The sequence below is a fragment of the Phytophthora ramorum genome (assembly GCF_020800215.1).
Source record: "Phytophthora ramorum isolate Pr-102 chromosome Unknown Phyram_PR-102_s0003, whole genome shotgun sequence".
NCBI lineage: Eukaryota > Oomycota > Peronosporomycetes > Peronosporales > Peronosporaceae > Phytophthora > Phytophthora ramorum.
Window position 1 is genome coordinate 3,848,250 of NW_027150649.1, and position 21,384 is coordinate 3,869,633.

At 56.2% G+C, this 21,384-nt stretch overlaps 8 protein-coding genes across 8 annotated transcripts; 6 read left to right on the forward strand and 2 right to left on the reverse strand.

Moving 5' to 3' along the window:
- Positions 1 to 1,347: 1,347 nt before the first annotated feature.
- On the reverse strand, positions 1,348 to 1,704 carry KRP23_4259 (uncharacterized protein; the record flags this gene model as incomplete). Its single annotated transcript, XM_067889193.1, has 1 exon — positions 1,348 to 1,704. The coding sequence occupies one exon, from the start codon at positions 1,702 to 1,704 to the stop codon at positions 1,348 to 1,350; it is 357 nt and encodes a 118-aa protein (XP_067748377.1).
- Positions 1,705 to 2,896: 1,192 nt separating this feature from the next.
- KRP23_4260 (Sepiapterin reductase) lies at positions 2,897 to 3,760 on the reverse strand (the record flags this gene model as incomplete). Its single annotated transcript, XM_067889194.1, has 1 exon — positions 2,897 to 3,760. The coding sequence occupies one exon, from the start codon at positions 3,758 to 3,760 to the stop codon at positions 2,897 to 2,899; it is 864 nt and encodes a 287-aa protein (XP_067748378.1).
- Positions 3,761 to 3,852: 92 nt separating this feature from the next.
- On the forward strand, positions 3,853 to 4,752 carry KRP23_4261 (uncharacterized protein; the record flags this gene model as incomplete). Its single annotated transcript, XM_067889195.1, has 1 exon — positions 3,853 to 4,752. The coding sequence occupies one exon, from the start codon at positions 3,853 to 3,855 to the stop codon at positions 4,750 to 4,752; it is 900 nt and encodes a 299-aa protein (XP_067748379.1).
- A 196-nt stretch (positions 4,753 to 4,948) lies between these two features.
- Positions 4,949 to 5,830, forward strand: KRP23_4262 (Sepiapterin reductase; the record flags this gene model as incomplete). Its single annotated transcript, XM_067889197.1, has 1 exon — positions 4,949 to 5,830. The coding sequence occupies one exon, from the start codon at positions 4,949 to 4,951 to the stop codon at positions 5,828 to 5,830; it is 882 nt and encodes a 293-aa protein (XP_067748380.1).
- A 1,164-nt stretch (positions 5,831 to 6,994) lies between these two features.
- On the forward strand, positions 6,995 to 7,351 carry KRP23_4263 (uncharacterized protein; the record flags this gene model as incomplete). The annotated part of the gene is made up of 1 exon (XM_067889198.1): positions 6,995 to 7,351. One exon carries the CDS (start codon positions 6,995 to 6,997, stop codon positions 7,349 to 7,351), a length of 357 nt encoding a protein of 118 aa, XP_067748381.1.
- A 2,893-nt stretch (positions 7,352 to 10,244) lies between these two features.
- On the forward strand, positions 10,245 to 11,755 carry KRP23_4264 (uncharacterized protein; the record flags this gene model as incomplete). The annotated part of the gene is made up of 2 exons (XM_067889199.1): positions 10,245 to 10,685; positions 11,687 to 11,755. The coding sequence occupies 2 exons, from the start codon at positions 10,245 to 10,247 to the stop codon at positions 11,753 to 11,755; spliced, it is 510 nt and encodes a 169-aa protein (XP_067748382.1).
- A 194-nt stretch (positions 11,756 to 11,949) lies between these two features.
- Positions 11,950 to 13,386, forward strand: KRP23_4265 (uncharacterized protein; the record flags this gene model as incomplete). Its single annotated transcript, XM_067889200.1, has 2 exons — positions 11,950 to 12,314; positions 13,290 to 13,386. 2 exons carry the CDS (start codon positions 11,950 to 11,952, stop codon positions 13,384 to 13,386), a joined length of 462 nt encoding a protein of 153 aa, XP_067748383.1.
- A 3,638-nt stretch (positions 13,387 to 17,024) lies between these two features.
- On the forward strand, positions 17,025 to 18,448 carry KRP23_4266 (uncharacterized protein; the record flags this gene model as incomplete). Its single annotated transcript, XM_067889201.1, has 2 exons — positions 17,025 to 17,396; positions 18,356 to 18,448. The coding sequence occupies 2 exons, from the start codon at positions 17,025 to 17,027 to the stop codon at positions 18,446 to 18,448; spliced, it is 465 nt and encodes a 154-aa protein (XP_067748384.1).
- Between the last annotated feature and the right edge of the window lie 2,936 nt (positions 18,449 to 21,384).

A 21,384-nucleotide genomic window follows, 5' to 3' on the forward strand; every position in this document is an offset into this window, starting at 1 on the left:
AGAACGATGGTGATGACTCGCCCATCGCAACTGCTGCAGAAGTACGTTTCACGTCGTGCGATGCTAGCACTTGCGACAGCAAGACTGTAGCTGGACAACTTGCCAATTGTCCGGACAACCATTTTACGCATCGAAGTACGCACCAGTTCAGTGGTACCGGTATCAGTCAAACATGTAGTCCGATTGAATCTACTCATCGCAAAACCCAGGTTTTGTTTATTGTTTAGGCGACAGACCTTTTTTAGGTTTAGAGTTTGTTTCTTTTAGAGTTTGTTCCTTTTGTAGGCGAAGAGCAATGCTTCAAAGTACTTTTTTTACATTTAACATATTGGGCCAAATTTGTGTTGACCCAAGACTGCAGCGCAAATGTAGACGAACTGACATCGCAGCAAGGCAAGCGCCCTGCTTAACCTCTAGCAAAAAGCTCGGTTCTGGGTTCGCTCCCAAACGGCACCGCCACCATGCCATCGCACTTTGCTCCGCCCAGGAAACGACCGCTGCAGGGCCATCGTCCTGCCGCAGACTACGGCAGCGAAGACAAGCGCGCTACGAAGAAACCGCGCACCTTGTCGATGAACGGTGTTTGGCGCTCAACTATGGCCCCTGCATCTCGAGTTGCTTGCCCGCACCCTCTCCTCTGTAAGGACGTCAGGAGCCCAACGGTAGGCATGACCCCCCAAGCCGCGGTAAACCTGCTCCTGTTTACTGCCGGCACTTTCAAAGGGCAACCGCGATGGCCTCCTTCACGAGCGTGACATCGATGCAGTCGACGCGGCGACGACGGCGACATCTCGCCGTGCTGCGCGTGTCAAACCACCAGACAACGAGCTGATCCTTATCAGGTTTCGCGAGTCGATCCTGCAGAGACTGTATGCAGACGCCTTGCATCCCCGCTGCCACGATATCAGCTTTACGAGAGTGTCCAACTCCGTCTCGGTGTTTGACACGCGCCCCGGTCCGATAAGCGCCAGCAACAGATCCTCGTGTCTTGGTGCTCTTTTGGCGCGTGCTAGTCGTCGGCGTGCACCACCAGAAGCCTGTGATTGGTAGCGTGCCGCACGCCTGCCGGGCAATCGATGGGCAACAGGGCAACCACAACGGCAGCAGAGACCAGCTGGCGCGGAGGACACCTCGGCAAGATCCTGGCCGGACCACCCGAACCGGCGTCGGCCAATCGCGGCCCGCCATTGTTGACAGACGCGTGTCTGCACCGTCGGAAGCGCCATACAAAACCCAAGTCAATCCGCTCGAGCGTGTGCCGGCACGCGCCGATCGGACCAATCAGCGGCCGAGGCGCCACGCGCCCTGGAACTTCCGGCGGAACCTCGAAGTCTCGAGCGCGTGCTGTCAACGCTGGAGTGACCGCTTCCGGCCAGCGGCGAGGGTCATTCCCGTTGATGCGGCTCGCAATGCTTTCGTCTCCGTGACCACAACTGAATTGCCGCCGTCGAGCGCAGACTGATCCACCTCTACCACGATGAATAGCAAGTCGGACATCTCGTTCCTGCTGAACCCGCAGTCGAACGCCTGCAGCTCTGCACTGCGCGTGCAGATGACTCCCCCCATGACTCCGCCGCCGACCGCGTTCGCACGTCTGGCCGCCATGGCGCAGAGTCCGGACGCCACGGCCACGTCGTCGCTGCTGCTGCTGGGCTCGTGCATCGCGCCGCTGGAGAAGATGAGCAGCTGCAGCAGCCACAGCATTGTCACGAGGAAGACGCTGGTGCCGGCGCTGTCGCTGGCTGCGCTGTGTGAGGCCAGCAGTGCGAGCAGCTACAGCAGTTGCAGTTGCAGCAGTGACGAGGAAGACGAAGCCGCAGCAGCATCAGCAGCCGCCACAACTGCGACACAAGCAGCAGCCACTGACGCAACGGTGCAGGCTTCGCAGACAACAGCGACGACGCCGGCCGCCAAGAGCAAGACCAAGTCCTCTAAGGCCAAGAGCAAGACCGTCCGCCGCACGCGCGTTCGTAAGAACCGCACGCCGCCCTGCCAGGTGGACGGGTGCACGAACATCGCCGTGTCTCGCGGCTGCTGCGTGCGCCACGGCGGCGGCTCGCGCTGCACAGTGGAGGGCTGTCCGAACCGCGCCAAGCTGTACAAGCGGTGCTTCCAGCACGGCGGCTTCAAGACGTGCGCGACGGAGGGCTGCACGAAGAAGGCGAAGCGCTACGGTCACTGCTGGTCGCACGGCGGCGGCCGCATCTGCGAGATCCCCGGGTGCGAGAAGGTGTCGACGCAGGGCGGGCTGTGCTGGGCGCACGGCGGCGGCAACCGGTGCAAGCTGGAGGGCTGCAGTCGACGGTCGTACCAGAAGTACGGCTACTACTGCGTTGACCACGCGTCGCTGAGCAAGGACGAGTCGGCGTGAGGCTTTCGTACTGGTGACCGTGTGAGCGACTTCAACGTATGAAGCTGTCGACTCTGGCAGCCGAGTCGAAGTTGGAGTAGTCGGTAGCATTTTCGCCTGCACGTTGTTGTAGGCGGGTACAGTAGTTTCTAGTCTGGTGATCACTATTTATCTGGCGTCGAGCCGAGTGAGATGAATTCACATCCTATTTGTTTCCGTTTTCGAAGTTGTTGTCGGGTAGCTTGCTCTGGTTGTGGTATACGCCACTGCCACGCTGACAGAGCGAGAGACACACATGTTGTCGTGTTTTGTGTCGACACAAGATAGGGGAACAAGGTGGCTGTGATATTCATCGATCGCAGACCCAACTGCGGGATCAACACGATGGAGGAACAGGAGCTGGCCGGCTCAACACGACCCATCAAGGCAAGAAGACCAAGTTCATGTTGTCACCAGCTCACCCATCTTAGTAAGATTCTTACGTAGTGTTACCTCTGCAGCTGATGACCGTATCATCTGCCAAGTCGGCATGCCACCAAACCAGACTCAGTGTTTGCTCGGAGGGTCCAGGTCGTAGTAGTCAACATGGGCCCCAGACTCGTACTCACCGCTAACAGCAAGGTTAATTCCGCGTTGAGAAGACTGGGCTGGCGGGATAAGAGTGCCTTGCGCCTTCATGTCCGCGAATTGCTTCCGAAGCTCCGGGTCCACGCGGGACGACTCACGGATGGTCTTCTGCATGCCTGTGTCCATCGGGCCAGGAGAGTACTGCAGCACTCGAACCTTGTCAACTGCTGCCTGCTCTGTTGCGACCACGCGGTGGTGCATCTCGCGCGCCGCCTTGCCAGTGCAGTACATCATGTGCGTCTTGAACGGCTCAATGCCACACAGCGACGTGATGTTGACAATCACGAGGTGCGTGCTCTTCTCCTCACTGACTGAAGTCGACGTCAGCAGCTCCTCGCGCGAGGCTCCGTAGACATCGAGGAAGCGCTTGTTGAGCCATAGTACTGACGTCACATTGAGCTCCCAGTACTGCGCCAGCTCCGTCGGCGAAGACGCGCACTCTTGGGCCAATCCTAGTTGACCCAGTGACCCCGCGTTGTGTACGAGGAAGACTCGGCCGTAACTCTGCGCTGCCAATTGCAGCAGCACGTGGTCCACTTTGTGCGTGTAGTCGGCAGCGTCACTTAGGTCCACGCACTGCAGGAAGCAGCGCAGCTCCCCCGTCGCCGCTGCTTTTTGCCATTCTACGCGTGCCAATCGCTCGGTTTCCTGGAGATCCTCCTCACTGCGAGCCCAGAGGTGGAGGTCCACGTTCTGTGTCTTCAACTCCCGCACAAAGTCCAGCGTGAGGCAGCGGCCGAATCCCCGCGACGCACCCGTCACCAGTACAGCCGAGGTGGTCATGTCCAATTTCAAAATGACGTATTGGAGGTTGCACATGACATAGCATAGGCTGTACAGAATAGTTTTTGGAAAGATTCAAAATTGGGTTGAGAATGGCGCGAGGAAGTGTCGATGGAGACCCCGCGAGTCCCTCGGAGCCGCGCGTGCGCCAGCGGTTTGGTCACGAGGAAGACCAACTGTTGGTTATGCAGGTGAAGGAGGACGCGCCGTACAAGGCGCGGCACGGGGCCATCGGCGGCACATGGGACGTCGTGGCGGAGAAGCTCAACGGACACGCGGATTTCCACATGCGGCCCATCAAGGGTACGACAGCCAAGGCGCGGTTTGATACGTTGGTGGCCAGACACCGCGTGTGGAAGGAGGCGGCCAGCATCTCCGGCTCGGAGGAGCCCGATAGTGTCTACCGCCAGGTCATGAACGAGCTGGTGGCCGAGATCGACGCCCGCGTCAAGGGCGCGAAGGAGGGCGAGGAAGACGCGGTAGAAGCCACCGCTGAGCCTCGCACACGACTGGGCAAACGTCGCGCGAGTTCGGACAATGCAGCGGCCGAGGCGGAGCGGCGGGAAGTCGCGACGCTGCACCGTCCAAGCATGGAGCAGATTCTGAACGACGCAGCCGAGTCGGATCGAGCCCCAGAGGTCGCGTCGCCGGTGGCTAAGGAACCTGCACGGATGCAGGAACAGACACCGGTTGTTGGAGATCTAGTGACGGTGCATCAAGCCATGGCGGAGCTGTTCAAGATGCAGGAAGCCATCGCGCTGCGACCGAGTGACGCCCGCATCATTGAGCTGGAGAAGCAGAACGAAGCGAGACTCCGCGAGGAGGGCGAGAAGACCAAGCAGCGCTCTCTCGAACTTCAAATCGAGATTGAGCGCACCAAGAGAAGGCAGTTGGAACTCGAGTTCGAGCGAGAAGAGCGAAAGAAAGACCGCGAGGAACAGACCAAACTCATTGCGAGCTTGCTGCAGCGTCTGGAGCCGAAGAAGGACTGAGCACTCAGTTGATAGGTGTGAAGGTAGTCTCGTGTACATATTGCATTGAAAACCGAGTGCTTGGGGAACTTTTGAAAGTTTTGGATTACGCTTTTGTTTTGACTTCGTACGATTCATGATCGAACATGTTGACAAAACCATTGTCGCTCGGATTTGTAGCAGCCCTCCAACCATATTCAGTCTATCCGCTTCGAACATGACCACCTCGGCTGTACTGGTGACGGGTGCGTCGCGGGGATTCGGCCGCTGCCTCACGCTGGACTTTGTGCGGGAGTTGAAGACACAGAACGTGGACCTCCACCTCTGGGCTCGCAGTGAGGAGGATCTCCAGGAAACCGAGCGATTGGCACGCGTAGAATGGCAAAAAGCAGCGGCGACGGGGGAGCTGCGCTGCTTCCTGCAGTGCGTGGACCTAAGTGACGCTGCCGACTACACGCACAAAGTGGACCACGTGCTGCTGCAATTGGCAGCGCAGAGTTACGGCCGAGTCTTCCTCGTACACAACGCGGGGTCGCAGGGTCAACTAGGATTGGCCCAAGAGTGCGCGTCTTCGCCGACGGAGCTGGCGCAGTACTGGGAGCTCAATGTGACGTCAGTACTATGGCTCAACAAGCGCTTCCTCGATGTCTACGGAGCCTCGCGCGAGGAGCTGCTGACGTCGACTTCAGTCAGTGAGGAGAAGAGCACGCACCTCGTGATTGTCAACATCACGTCGCTGTGTGGCATTGAGCCGTTCAAGACGCACATGATGTACTGCACTGGCAAGGCGGCGCGCGAGATGCACCACCGCGTGGTCGCAACGGAGCAGGCAGCAGTTGACAAGGTTCGAGTGCTGCAGTACTCTCCTGGCCCGATGGACACAGACATGCAGAAGACGGTCCGTGAGTCGTCCCGCGTGGACCCGGAGCTTCGGAAGCAATTCGCGGACATGAAGGCGCAAGGCACTCTTATCCCGCCAGCCCAGTCTTCTCAACGCGGTGTAAGGTTCGCCGTCAGCGGTGGCTATGAGACTGGCGCTCATGTCAACTTCTACTCCGAACAAGAAATCGCGCGTTGGCAAGAACTGGTTCGTAAATGAAGCGATCAACACCTACAAATGGAAAAGTACTTCGTAGATAACACTGCAGAAGAATACTTAAGCTGGTGACAACATGAACTTGGTCTTCTTGCCTTGATGGGTCGTGTTGAGCCGGCCAGCTCCTGTTCCTCCATCGTGTTGATCCCGCAGTTGGGTCTGCGATCGATGAATATCACAGCCACCTTGTTCCCCTATCTTGTGTCGACACAAAACACGACAACATGTGTGTCTCTCGCTCTGTCAGCGTGGCAGTGGCGTATACCACAACCAGAGCAAGCTACCCGACAACAACTTCGAAAACGGAAACAAATAGGATGTGAATTCATCTCACTCGGCTCGACGCCAGATAAATAGTGATCACCAGACTAGAAACTACTGTACCCGCCTACAACAACGTGCAGGCGAAAATGCTACCGACTACTCCAACTTCGACTCGGCTGCCAGAGTCGACAGCTTCATACGTTGAAGTCGCTCACACGGTCACCAGTACGAAAGCCTCACGCCGACTCGTCCTTGCTCAGCGACGCGTGGTCAACGCAGTAGTAGCCGTACTTCTGGTACGACCGTCGACTGCAGCCCTCCAGCTTGCACCGGTTGCCGCCGCCGTGCGCCCAGCACAGCCCGCCCTGCGTCGACACCTTCTCGCACCCGGGGATCTCGCAGATGCGGCCGCCGCCGTGCGACCAGCAGTGACCGTAGCGCTTCGCCTTCTTCGTGCAGCCCTCCGTCGCGCACGTCTTGAAGCCGCCGTGCTGGAAGCACCGCTTGTACAGCTTGGCGCGGTTCGGACAGCCCTCCACTGTGCAGCGCGAGCCGCCGCCGTGGCGCACGCAGCAGCCGCGAGACACGGCGATGTTCGTGCACCCGTCCACCTGGCAGGGCGGCGTGCGGTTCTTACGAACGCGCGTGCGGCGGACGGTCTTGCTCTTGGCCTTAGAGGACTTGGTCTTGCTCTTGGCGGCCGGCGTCGTCGCTGTTGTCTGCGAAGCCTGCACCGTTGCGTCAGTGGCTGCTGCTTGTGTCGCAGTTGTGGCGGCTGCTGATGCTGCTGCGGCTTCGTCTTCCTCGTCACTGCTGCAACTGCAACTGCTGTAGCTGCTCGCACTGCTGGCCTCACACAGCGCAGCCAGCGACAGCGCCGGCACCAGCGTCTTCCTCGTGACAATGCTGTGGCTGCTGCAGCTGCTCATCTTCTCCAGCGGCGCGATGCACGAGCCCAGCAGCAGCAGCGACGACGTGGCCGTGGCGTCCGGACTCTGCGCCATGGCGGCCAGACGTGCGAACGCGGTCGGCGGCGGAGTCATGGGGGGAGTCATCTGCACGCGCAGTGCAGAGCTGCAGGCGTTCGACTGCGGGTTCAGCAGGAACGAGATGTCCGACTTGCTATTCATCGTGGTAGAGGTGGATCAGTCTGCGCTCGACGGCGGCAATTCAGTTGTGGTCACGGAGACGAAAGCATTGCGAGCCGCATCAACGGGAATGACCCTCGCCGCTGGCCGGAAGCGGTCACTCCAGCGTTGACAGCACGCGCTCGAGACTTCGAGGTTCCGCCGGAAGTTCCAGGGCGCGTGGCGCCTCGGCCGCTGATTGGTCCGATCGGCGCGTGCCGGCACACGCTCGAGCGGATTGACTTGGGTTTTGTATGGCGCTTCCGACGGTGCAGACACGCGTCTGTCAACAATGGCGGGCCGCGATTGGCCGACGCCGGTTCGGGTGGTCCGGCCAGGATCTTGCCGAGGTGTCCTCCGCGCCAGCTGGTCTCTGCTGCCGTTGTGGTTGCCCTGTTGCCCATCGATTGCCCGGCAGGCGTGCGGCACGCTACCAATCACAGGCTTCTGGTGGTGCACGCCGACGACTAGCACGCGCCAAAAGAGCACCAAGACACGAGGATCTGCTGCTGGCGCTTATCGGACCGGGGCGCGTGTCAAACACCGAGACGGAGTTGGACACTCTCGTAAAGCTGATATCGTGGCGGCGGGGATGCAAAGCGTCTGCATACAGTCTCTGCAGGACCGACTCGCGAAACCTGATAAGGATCAGCTCGTTGTCTGGTGGTTTGACACGCGCAGCACGGCGAGATGTCGCCGTCGTCGCCGCGTCGACTGCATCGATGTCACGCTCGTGAAGGAGGCCATCGCGGTTGCCCTTTGAAAGTGCCGGCAGTGGACAGGAGCAGGTTTACCGCGGCTTGGGGGGTCATGCCTACCGTTGGGCTCCTGACGTCCTTACAGAGGAGAGGGTGCGGGCAAGCAACTCGAGATGCAGGGGCCATAGTTGAGCGCCAAACACCGTTCATCGACAAGGTGCGCGGTTTCTTCGTAGCGCGCTTGTCTTCGCTGCCGTAGTCTGCGGCAGGACGATGGCCCTGCAGCGGTCGTTTCCTGGGCGGAGCAAAGTGCGATGGCATGGTGGCGGTGCCGTTTGGGAGCGAACCCAGAACCGAGCTTTTTGCTAGAGGTTAAGCAGGGCGCTTGCCTTGCTGCGATGTCAGTTCGTCTACATTTGCGCTGCAGTCTTGGGTCAACACAAATTTGGCCCAATATGTTAAATGTAAAAAAAAGTACTTTGAAGCATTGCTCTTCGCCTACAAAAGAAACAAACTCTAAAAGAAACAAACTCTAAGGTCTGTCGCCTAAACAATAAACAAAACCTGGGTTTTGCGATGAGTAGGTTCAATCGGACTACATGTTTGACTGATACCGGTACCACTGAACTGGTGCGTACTTCGATGCGTAAAATGGTTGTCCGGACAATTGGCAAGTTGTCCAGCTACAGTCTTGCTGTCGCAAGTGCTAGCATCGCACGACGTGAAACGTACTTCCGCAGCAGTTGCGATGGGCGAGTCATCACCATCGTTCTCTTTCACGCCAGCAGCGTTTGGACTTCAAACATCACTAATGTCTTGCTATCAGAAATGCGGCGCGGTGCGGCACGACCGAGACCTACAAGCCACGCATTGATTCACCTGTCTATGAGTGCCGCAAGATCGTAGCCGGCAGCAGGGCAACAGCGCACGCAAAGCCAAGCTTATGGATCGGCTTGCCTCGCCTTTGGGGACTTGCCAATGCCACAAGCGAGCACTCGTGCTTTTCTACACTAGAGGCTCGACTTGACGACAAGTAGTCTACGATGCTGCTGTCAGCGCATGCCCATGAGGCCAACGCGGCAGGGTGGGCATGAGAAGTGAACATGCCAGAACAGAGCTCCACCGTGGAGCGTGGGGTCCCCGAGCTACGACAAGTGAACCCTACAACTCGTAGCTAGTCTTCGCTCGATTTGAAGTGGCGAGCGATGTCTTATACCTCATTTCGATGGCAAAAGGGTAAGCCTAATGCTAGGGCTGTTTGGTGCAGCACCAATTGGGACGTTGAAGTGAACTACCGACTGCAGCGTTTGGTGAGCTCCTCGTCGTCAAGTTGAGTATTCAGCGTAGAAAAACACAAGGCACTTGCAGGAGCTGGTTGTGCGCAGCATGAAACTGCATGCGGCACGGTGTCGCCTTCTGGCGAGCAGCACTCATAGACGAGGTTTGTGCGCTGCTGTCTTTGCGCTGCCCGGACTTTCCGGTACGCATATCGTCGGCGTCAAAGCATGGCAATAGCGGCGACTGCTTGGCGGTGAAAGTGCAGCATTTGGACTCCGGAGGACGCCGCTGACCGGCTGGTAGGTAGGTGCCCGTCAAGAACCAGATCGCCAACTTGCACCCGCAGGTGAAGTTTGAAGCGACAAAGGCACCACCAGCATTCGGCACGAGCAGCATGATTCCGACCCAGGAGCGGGTGTTGCGTGTCACTGCACCGCCGGAACCCCGGCAACCACGATGGTCGTCCCAAGCAGCCTTTGTTGCCGCGAGTCCTGTCTCTCTTGCGTCAAACGAGCAGGATGCAGTGCTGAAGGTGTCGTCGCCACCGCCGCTAGAATTGCTCGGGGCCCTCGCTAAGTCTGAGCGCGCCAGCATGTGTGAGCTCTGTTCAGCGTACGAATCACTGCTGCCCGCCATCACTTGGCCAGTGCGTGTCATCAGTCTTTGTCCTGGACAGCCACCGCCCTTGCCGTGCAACCTCAGTTCGACGACCGCGGGTCTTGAGCCTGTATGGGTGCACTAGACCGGTACTGCTATTGTTGAAAGCTGCTGCCAGCGCATCGCCACCTGGTGTCACCTCGGCGGAAGCCACCGACGTCATGGCGAGCGCTCGTTGCGCTCACGCGCCGCCACGCACGCGAATCCAGAGCTGGTCACCGGACACGCGCATGCTGCTTCTAATGCACAATGCGGCATCTAGCGCACGCATCGTACGTTTCTCGACGTCGGATATTGGCGCCTTTGTGCGCGCGCAGTGCCGCCCTGCGCGGGCCATTCCTCACAACCGAATTTGCCGCCGTCCCCGACAACCCTCTCCCAACTACAAACAGAATGAACGGCAAGGCTGACATCGCCTTCCTCCTGAACCCGAAGGCTCAAGTTCAGATGCTGAGCTGCCACACGCCCGAGCCTCGCACCCAGTACATCATTGCGACGCCTCCCGCGACTCCGCCTCCGATGTCGCTCTTCCGGAGCCTCTCGCCCGTAGCGCGGTTCCCGGAGCGAGTTGCGCTCTCGCTCTCACCCACTCGTAAGATGCAGGCCTCATACGAGTCCGTGCATCAAAAACGTTTCAGCAATGTGCGCTGCTACGGCGACGACAACACTCGCCTTCCCTTGCTGTCGCTCGCTGCGATGTACGCCGCCAGCAGCTCGAACTCTAGTCGCAACGCGTCGCCTGCATCGTCAGTAGCCAGCAGTAAACTCAGCGAAGAGGAGCGCAGCTCAGCGTCTTCGCGCCCATCGAGTCAGGTTCAGGGCGGCAAGACGCGAGTGCGCATGACGCGCACCCCGCCGTGCCAAGTCGAGGGGTGCAAGAATCTGGCTGTCTCCCGTGGCTGCTGCGTGCGTCACGGCGGTGGCTCGCGCTGCACTGTGGCCGGTTGCTGCAAGCGTGCCAAGCTGTACCAGCGCTGCTTCCAGCATGGTGGCTACAAGACGTGCACCGAGCCTGGCTGCACCAAGAAGGCCAAGCGATACGGCCACTGCTGGTCTCATGGCGGTGGTCGGATCTGTGAGACGCCAGACTGCACCAAGGTGTCCACTCAGGGTGGGCATTGCTGGGCTCACGGTGGCGGCAACCGGTGCAAGCTGGAAGGCTGCAGCCGCCGCTCGTACCAAAAGTACGGCTACTACTGCGTCCACCACTCGAAGTTGAGCTCGGATGCCGAGAACTCGTACGCCAACATAAGTCTGTAGGAAGTAGATATAGTGAGAACAACGGTGTTATTTATCGCAATACATGAAGTGGAATCGAACAAGCTCGCGCACCAAGCGCTTGATCATCGCATGTTCATCTTGTCCTGGGTGAGGCTTGTGTGGGTGACAAATGCAACCTGCCTCGGGTGAGCGGACTTGTTTGACGAGAGCAATGATCCCGAGGCAGATGCCGGCAATCCGAGTCGTTGAAGGCAGTGATTAAAGCGATGATGTGGGGGGCTATCCACGGCTGCGCCATCGGATTCCGATCGCCTTGCATCGGTCGTCAAGATCTGCATGCCGACTTCACACTCTTACCCAAGCGGAAACATCCGCTGGTCACGAAACAGCCGCGCTGCTCCGTCGCAGAAGCTGAAGTTTTCTGGCGGTGCTGCGTGTCTAAGTGTAGGTATCCGCAAGTGCCAGCAGAGCATACGTCACCGCACGCGCTTTTATTAACGCGAATTAACGGGATGAAGGATTGCTCAGAGAGAACCCCCACTTGGCTAAGTGGAGGTCATGCCGCCACCGCAGTCAAGTCTGGGCTGTGCCTTGACAGTGGGGACACATTGCAGCGAGTGGTCCATAGTGCACCCGTCGATCTGCATGACCGCTTTTTGCCTGCGACGGGGTCGACCAAGTGAGACGCAAGCTACAGCAGCAGCATCTGCCCAGCAGCACCGCCTTGAATCTGAATGCGCTTTGTCAAAAATAAACACGCGCCGGTATTTAGTACGCGTGTCTGGCGTCTTGGCAACTCCTACCGTGCTTCGATCGGAGCCCAAGCCCACAATTGAATTCACCACATCCACACCACACAAGCAACCACCAAAGCCGAATGTGCAAAGCTGACATCGCGTTCCTCCTGAACCCGTCGTCGGTCCAGGCCCCCACGACACCCGAGCGTGCGCCCATGTCGCCATCGACGTACTTGTCGCCCATCACGAGCAGCCCCGAGCGCTCTCCGGCTTCGTTCTCGTATCGCCGCTGCTTGGTGGCACCGTACATGGCGCCGCTCGAGAAGCGCCGCAGCGACCTCCGATGCTACGGCAACAGCTCCAACAACAAGCGTGCGCGTCCGAGCATGTCCATGGCGGCGCTATGCTCCGAGTGCTTTAGCTCTAGCGACGACGAGCAGTCCGATGCCTCGTCGACCCCAGTGACGGCCAGCGCCACTCGCCCACGCAAGACCCACACTCCCCCGTGCCAAGTCGAAGGCTGCAAGAACCTCGCCGTCTCCCGTGGCTGCTGCGTGCGTCACGGCGGCGGCTCCAAGTGCACCGAGTCTGGCTGCAATAAGCGTGCCAAACTGTACCAACGTTGCTTCCAGCACGGCGGCTACAAGATGTGCACCGAGCCTGGCTGCACCAAGAAGGCCAAGCGTTATGGCCACTGCTGGTCGCACGGTGGCGGCCACATTTGTGAGACGCCCGAGTGCACGAAGGTGTCGACCCAGGGCGGCTTCTGCTGGGCCCATGGCGGCGGCAATCGCTGCCAGCACGAGGGCTGCAACCGTCGGTCGTACCAGAAGTACGACTACTTCTGCTTGCGTCACGTCCAGTCGGCCACGGCGTAGATGCAATCACAACTGTAGTTAGCTAGGCATAGAATATTTATAATCCACGGACTTCATTTGGAGAACGATCGCTTTGCCGAGGAATGGTGTGTGTTGTGTGACTTTGTAGCTCAACCGAGTGTCGGCCATGGCGCCGTAGTGTCGTGCTGCTAGAAGCAACGATACTGGGGCCGCGAGGTGGCGTCGGCTGCAAAGCCCACGCTAAAACTGAAGTTAAATGAACGGACGGTAGGCTAAAACTGAAGTTCTGTCGCAAAGACCGACGAGACCCGCTCACGAAGCACCAAGATTCCGGTGGGTCAGCTTCAGCAAGTTGTCGCTGCATCCCATGCGGGGAGGCCATAAATCGTGGCCCGCCCAGACACGCAGCTCGTTAGTATGCGAGCATCCGCGTGGTCAGGCCGTGCCGATGGTAGGTGATGCGAAGCGGCCGGTCGTCCCGCTCGGGTCTATGCTTCGCCGCACCCTCGGGATTAAACTCTTGAAGGTGCAGACTAACGGCACGCGCATGCAGACGAATTTAACAAAAAAGCCGCGCGCACACTCGGACGTTTGTGGGTGGATTGCTAAGATGGCCGCAACCCTGCTGCTGCGGTTGCCAGGGAGCGAGGGGCGCCACAACTCGTGTCGGGCCAAAGCCAAGGGCCAGGCGACGCCACGATGCTCTCTTCGTTCGCCTGGTCTTGGCTTGGTTCTTGAGTGACCTCGCGCGCTGCTGACGGCCATATCTGCGCGTGTCTGCAGATGTGGAAGCTGCTCTCGCAGCCTTCGGAGTTGCTGTTGTACGGGGGGATTCGTGCATTCCAGAAGCAGCATGGGATGATGCACCGGTTTATGCCGGCTTGCTGCGCACACAGAGGCGCGTGAGATCTTGACGGTCTTGGGCTGATCTTGTCTTCCTTTGCAGCCAGGTCATGTTTTCTGCTTGGTCGACAAACAGACGCCTGAGTTAAAGCGGAGCGGAGTGTGAAAGTATGCATCTCCGACGTGCCTACGCTTTATCATAGTACTCAAGTAGTACTAGGGATTTGTATCCCGTGCAATGTAGACCAGTCAAGGTATGACAGATAAGGGGTTATTATCCCCGCCGAGGACTTCCAGTCCTCACTTTTCAACTTCTCATCTTCTCCTCCAATACACAAGCCATCTTCCAGGCCGACTTCCTCCTCAAGAACCCTCTCTTACCTTACTCTTCGCGCTATCCTCCGCTGTCCTAATCCTCTGCAAATCATTACTTTAACAGGTTATGAACCCAACGCTGATAAGAGGACGCGTGCGAAGTTGCCACGTGTCGAGCAAGCCCGACGGACCAAGTCTGCACTACGGGTGCTACGTGTCAAGGCGCTTTCGCCATTAGGCCATGATGCCCCCCTTTGCGCCAGCCACTGAGTTGTAGCGCCGCACGAACCAGTGCTGCCGTGCTAGGCCAGTTACTGCTGCGCTGTGTGGCCATGCTGCCCAAATGCACCAGCCCAGCCAAAGTGCTGTAGCGCCGCACGAGCCACACTGCTGCCGTGCTAAACCGGCTACTACCGAGCTGTGAGGCTGTGCTGCCCACTGCGCTAGCCACTGAGCTACTGCGCTGCGCGAGCAGAACTTCTGCTGCACCAAATGTGCTTTGAGCTAATGCCGGCTACAAGCCGTGCCTTTTGCATGAAAATGCTGTAAGACCTCACATGACAGGCATGCTGCATCACAAGCAAGCCAATGAGCCTCTGCTGCTGTTAGTCCATGGAAGTATAATATTCATTTTATCAAGGCGAAAAGCTTACGGATACTACAGTACTATTGTACGTAGTAGTAGCACTCAGCGAGCCAAATACCGCTGTTTGTGCTGGCTCAACGCCATCAACTTTCATGAGAAGCCAAAGAGCTTCCTAAGATTTAAACGCACCGCTCATACGCGAAAATTCCAAATGCCACAGGCTTTTCTCACTGAGTTTTTACCTGTAAAATGTACGACAAGCACACAAAGCCTCTGTCATTGGTGTAATAGAACTATATATTCTGGTGCATACACAATCTGTACCAACGCTTTTCACTTCCTGCACTAACGACAAGCACACACGGCCTCTGTCAAACTATATAAGCGAGAACGACAAGTACACAAAGCCTCTGTCATTAAACTTTGTCTTCACAAATACGTACGGCACGAACACTTACACAAAACTGCCAAAATATCGTGCAAACTTGCTAGAACGTTACCAATTTATGAACGGCATGCCACACACTACCTCTGCCTGTAGTAGACCACTCTATGGATTCGGTAGGACACATATAATACTTGTCCCCACCGCTAGCTAATAACAGCAATTTAAAGCGAGAACCACCTCGATAAGGCCACTAATGAGAAAAATACTCATCTGCTTCTACTGATGACATTGCGGTGATGTCGTCCCTACATCTAGAGCTATACACTGCGATAGCAATGATCTATATGACAAAAGCACTCTAAACAGTTGAACGTTCACTACTTTAGTGGATAAAAGCATCTTGGAAAACTGAGAGGCACAACATCCTCACACAAACCCCAGTTATTGAGTAGTCTTAAAGCTCTCAAGACCCACTAAGGGATTCAACGGTAGCAATAGTTCTAAATGAGCTTTCTAACTGAAGACAAACAGTTCTTGAACGAGTTCTCATTAAAAGGTTTCACCTATGAGCAAAACAAGCAAACAAACAAACAAATGCTCAAGTATATTACACAAGACGAACAGGTTTTATCCTTCACAAGCAAAGGTTCCTGACTAGCCTATACGCCAAAATCAATCAAATGATCAAACATTAGCACAAGAATGACGGCACCCTGCCATACAGTCAAGATGAATATCGCCAACGATGAAGGCACAAAATGCTAACAATATTCTAAGAGCAATAATGGTGATGTCTAACTTAGCCAATCGACGCCCCAAGCACCAACGCACGTTCGTCAATGTGGGAGGCTGTTGAAGATACCATTTCCGATGTGCGTCATTTACCTACTGGAATATTACAGTGATATCTCTACTTACACAAGAATAAAATAAAATGGGATGAAATTACATCTTTGCATTAGCAATTGTGTTTAGACGCATGAACCTCACCAGTCAATTGACTTGGTAGTACACACGCTTATCGCAAGCGCCTGCAAATAATAGCATTACTAAACGAGAAACACCTCGTAAGGCCACTAGGGAGAAAATTACCCCAAAGATGTGAGCCTGCGCACTATCTGCGAGTAAGGTGTGCTACTACTGATGAAATTGCACTGATGAGGCTCTTGCGGCTAGAGGCATACGCTGCTGTAAAGCGATAAGCCAGTTTGTCTAAAATAACGAACAGCTTCTAAACACCTAAAGACAGAAACTATACTCATGGAGAAAAACAAAAACTCAACTCCAATTGATACCTACAACACACACAGAATTAAACAAATCAATGTGGTGGAAAATAAATGTATCGATCACTGAGATAGTAGCTCAATAAGCGTTTAGAAGAAGTCTATGAAATTGGGAGGCACATACTCCTTCCCTGTCATTGACACTGGCAAGAATTCCCAAAGCCTATTACATTTCTCTCAATAAACAATAATGAGAAAGACTCAAGGTGATACAAATACACCAAAGAAAATGAGATACGCTAAAACAGGTTTTCATCCTAAAAGGTTTCCTGAACATCCATACGCAAAGTAAAATACTGCCACAAAGTGCACACTAGTAATTTGTACGCACAATGCAAATAAGCGAACAGGTTTTCCCTTTCAATAAAAGGTTTTCCTGAGTAACCAACATGCCCGGTACAAGGCATACTGCATCAGAGCAAAAGCAACGCTGCACCAAATGCCAAAAAGGCAAAAATAGCATTATCACGTGATAAATACCGATACACATACGGACACACGGTATCATTACTATCAGTACATTTGCTAAAATATCTAAAGCATTGCTTGGCCCAACATGGTAAAACCACATGACGTTTGCGACGCACGTTCCTCGTTGTGGGAGGCTGTGAAAGTATGCATCTCCGACGTGCCTACGCTTTATCATAGTACTCAAGTAGTACTAGGGATTTGTATCCCGTGCAATGTAGACCAGTCAAGGTATGACAGATAAGGGGTTATTATCCCCGCCGAGGACTTCCAGTCCTCACTTTTCAACTTCTCATCTTCTCCTCCAATACACAAGCCATCTTCCAGGCCGACTTCCTCCTCAAGAACCCTCTCTTACCTTACTCTTCGCGCTATCCTCCGCTGTCCTAATCCTCTGCAAATCATTACTTTAACACGGAGCCTTTGGTGCTTCGTCTCGCACATTGCAATTCGCCTTTTGCTGAGCATTGGTCCAGAAATCCACACCAGCATGCACTGCAAGGCCGATATCACCTTCTTGCTCAACCCGTCTGACCAGGAGGTTAATCACGTGGAAGCAGCTTGTGCGAGCCCCGAACACGCTGACCACGAGTCGACGGAGGCCTCCTCGCCTTCCATGGCGCTCTTTCGGAGCCTTTCGCCTGTCGTGAGCAGCCCCGACTCCGCCCAGACGTTGGTGGCCCCGTGCATGGCACCTCGCGAGAAGAAGAGATTCAGCAGCCTCCGATGCTACGGCAGCGACAAGACTCGGCTGCCGATGATCTCCATGGCTGCACTGTGTGTCAGCAGTGGGTTGACATCCAGCAGCAGTGTGGGTGGTGAAGACTCTCCGTCTGAGCTGTCACCTACGGTTGAGGCCGACGTGAAGCCTCGAGCGCGCAAGACCCACGCTCCTCCCTGTCAAGTCGAAGGCTGCAAGAACCTCTCAGTGTCCCGGGGTCTGTGCGTTCGCCATGGCGGTGGCTCCAAGTGCACCATTCCAGGCTGCAACAAGCGTGCCAAATTGAACCAACGTTGCTTCCAGCACGGCGGCTACAAGATGTGCACCGAGCCTGGCTGCACCAAGAAAGCCAAGCGCTATGGTCACTGCTGGTCGCACGGTGGCGGCCACATTTGTGAGACGCCCGAGTGCACGAAGGTGTCGACTCAGGGCGGCTTCTGCTGGGCCCATGGCGGCGGCAATCGCTGCCAGCACGAGGGCTGTAATCGCCGATCCTATCAGCGGTACGACTACTACTGCATGCGCCACGCGAAGACCAAGGTGGTGGCCATGAGTACGAAGTCCGTCGACTCGAGGGCGGCCAGATGATGAAGATATGAGTAGCTAGACTATTTATTCAACGCGTTCACATGCCAATCTGTTCTCATCTTTGTGTGTGTGCGCATGTGTGAGCAGCATCTTGCACTTGAAGACGTCATTTGACAAGGCAGACAAGGCGCCCATCTTGCAGCCATGTTGGTTTTGCTAGTGCATGTAGCGACTGCCACTGCCGAGGCGCATGGTGTACGGTAAGGCAGGCAGACCCGCGGCAGCGACTTTGACTCAAAGTTCACTCCAAAGCTGAAGATTCCGAGCGGGAGCGTAAACGTGGAGATTTTTCGTCCCGTTTCTGCAACTTCAACTTTGAGACGCTCGGAGGAGATCGCTTGCAATGGCAAATACTGGGCCCTGCATGCTGGACTGTCGTGCTGCTAAAGCGTGTGTGCTGTGCCGCAGATCGTCTTCATTGTGCAGGGAGCGCTCTGAATCGTGTAACTTGAGCTACTACACCTCTGTATCATTGCTCGACTATCTTGATGGACGGTTGAGCGTGTTCGCAGACTTGGGAGACGAAAGACTGCGTTTCCGCCTATGCAGCGCTGCTCACGTGTAAAAAGTTCCAACTCACGGTCTTAATCTTCAGCCTCGACTAGAAACGCGCCAATACAACCGAGCAATCAACGCGAGTCGGTTGAAGTTCGACTCCCGCCCCGTCCCATGGTTGCTTGGTGCGTGCCTCGCTTCAGAATCGAGTTTTTGCTGGTCACATGGTGCCAACCTTTCCTGTGTATTATGGTAATAACACGCCGCCATACTAACGGCCGAGACTGCTCCCACAAAGACAAGCTCGCCGCCATCGAGGTCTGCGATCCTCTCGGCCGCCGCGAATCTTCGATTGCTAAAAGCTCGCGCTCGCAAAATCCGATACTGAACAGCTCGGGGTTTTCGAGGTTGATTTGCACAGCTTGCCAAGATGCTGGAGGCAATGTTGCCCCCAAGAGGCTTTGCCGGCAGGCCGTTTGACTACCGGTGGATGTACATGTATCCTCGAAGCTTGAATCGGCAACTATGCACGCGCCAGCATGCAAAGTCGAGTGTACACATCAACACGCACCCACCGCCGACATCGAACTCGTCACCACGCGACACGAGTCCTGAACGCGCAGGTCTATGAACCTTGTCCAGGCTTGGTTTATCTCTAAGATCTCCGCTTTGTCTAGTGCTCACAATTCAATTCACTGTTTCGTGACCACATTAACTACAATCATGTGCAAGGCAGACATCTCCTTCCTCCTTAACCCGCCTTCCACGGCGGACCATGCCGACTACGACATCGAGGTGGTCGTCCCACCTTCGCCCCCGTCGATGCCACTTTTCCGCAGCCTGTCCCCGGCGATGCGAGCTCAGAGCCCCGAGCCCACCTCGCCGTCGACATCGTACCAACGCCGTCTGATCGCCTCGTGCATCGCTCCACGTGAAAAGAAATTCAACAGTATGCGCTCGTACGGCGACGACAAGGCTAAGCTTAACCTCCCAATGTTGTCGTTGGCTGCGCTCTGTGTGTCGAGCGAAGCGTTCCACCCGATCACCGAGCCGTCCTCGGCTACCGAGGTTAAGCCTCGCCCACGCAAGACCCACACTCCCCCGTGCCAAGTCGAAGACTGCAAGAACCTCGCCGTCTCCCGTGGCTGCTGCGTGCGTCACGGCGGCGGCTCCAAGTGCACCGAGCCTGGCTGCAACAAGCGTGCCAAGCTGTACCAACGCTGCTTCCAGCACGGCGGCTACAAGATGTGCACCGAGCCCGGCTGCACCAAGAAAGCCAAGCGCTATGGCCACTGCTGGTCGCACGGTGGCGGCCACATTTGCGAGACGCCCGAGTGCACGAAGGTGTCGACCCAGGGCGGCTTCTGCTGGGCCCATGGCGGCGGCAATCGCTGCCAGCACGAGGGCTGCAACCGTCGGTCGTACCAGAAGTACGACTACTTCTGCTTGCATCACGCACCTCGCAACCTGGTGGCCGGAGCTGCTGTTGTCGTAGACTGCTAGTTAGAATAAATTAGAGCGATATTTAATTCACAACGTTGTGTTTTCACAAGAACTTCGTTTTCACTGCGGTGGCATCGAGTGCTGACCCTGTGCCACAACGGTACAGCTACTGAGTCTTACAACGAGCCTCGTTGAAGGAGGTCACAGGTAATAAGTGCCGCTACTAGTATTCCAGTGAAATCTGGTGGGGTGGAATCTCACCCATGCCACAAGAGGCTGCTTGGCGGCAAGCTTGTCCTGGCGATCGCTGTCCTGCGTGCTACAGCTGAGGTCGTGCTCCTAGCATGAAAAGCTAGGACATGCCGTAGGACTCCATTAACATCCTGTTCAAACGCCCACGCGCCAAACGACACAAGCAAGCGAGCTCTGCTTCACCGGTACGGTAGGCAGTCTCGTCAATCTCACGGTAGCGTGCCTTTGACTCCTCCCACTCTGACCAAGCAGAAATGCAGCACCAAGCAGCAGTAATTGATTAAGGTGCATACGCGCCAAGCGAGACAAGACCAGGCTGCAGTTCACACCTCGATTGCTCAGCCACTTGTCAACGCTGCAGCTTTATAGCGCCCACATAGGCCACGGTTGCGCCAGTCGCCCGGAGTCGCTTGTAGCACGTATCTTCCTTTCCGGCAACGTTAAACTGCGACCGCGGCTGTGAACGCTGCACGTGTCTGGTTCTTGGCGGAGGTAGACAATACTAATAACAGCCTTGGTCGCGCCGATGGGGTTTCTCAAGCTCCAATTACCCTCTTGCCTTTGCACCAACACCTGGTTCGCCTGGTCTTTTGGCTGGCTCCGATCCTTGTCTCGACAAGTGGGTTGTCGTGCTCTAACATTTAGCACGCTAGGGGCCCAAGCCTATGTGTTCGAGCGAGCTGTGGGCGACTGCTGTTTGACGTTTCTCGGTCTTAACTCCTTACCTTTGTACCCATCTGTCTGCACGTGATCGATTTGGTGGCGATGCCGAGCTCGCTGAACCAGTTGCTTGTGCGCTCCGCACTCATAACCAAATTGCTTGCCCTCTCACGCATCACGTTCATTCATTCCAATCCAACCGCCGCCACAGCATGCACGGCAAGTCGAAGATCACTTATCTGCTCAATCCGGCCATTCAGACCAAGACTTCGACCAAGAGCTCCCACACACCGGCGCACACGGGACCAAGCACAGCAACCTTGTCCCTCTTTCGCAGTCTGTCGCCGATCCCTCCGCAAACTGCCATTTCTTCGTTGCGGCTGGCGCATATCGAGCCGAACGAGAAAAAGCGCGATCAACTCTGGTACTTGGACGGCAAGAAAGCAAGATTGCCACTAATGACGCTCGCTGCACTGTCATCGATAACCAGCTCGAGTAGCAGCAAAACATCTTCGAGTTCCAGTGACGCGCAGTCAACGCAGCACCTCCCCTCGATCGCTGCTTCCTCAGCACAAGGCGGCAAGATTCGCATTCGGAAGACCCACACTCCTCCGTGCCAAGTCGAAGGCTGCAAGAACCTCGCCGTCTCCCGTGGCTGCTGTGTGCGTCACGGTGGTGGCTCACGCTGCAC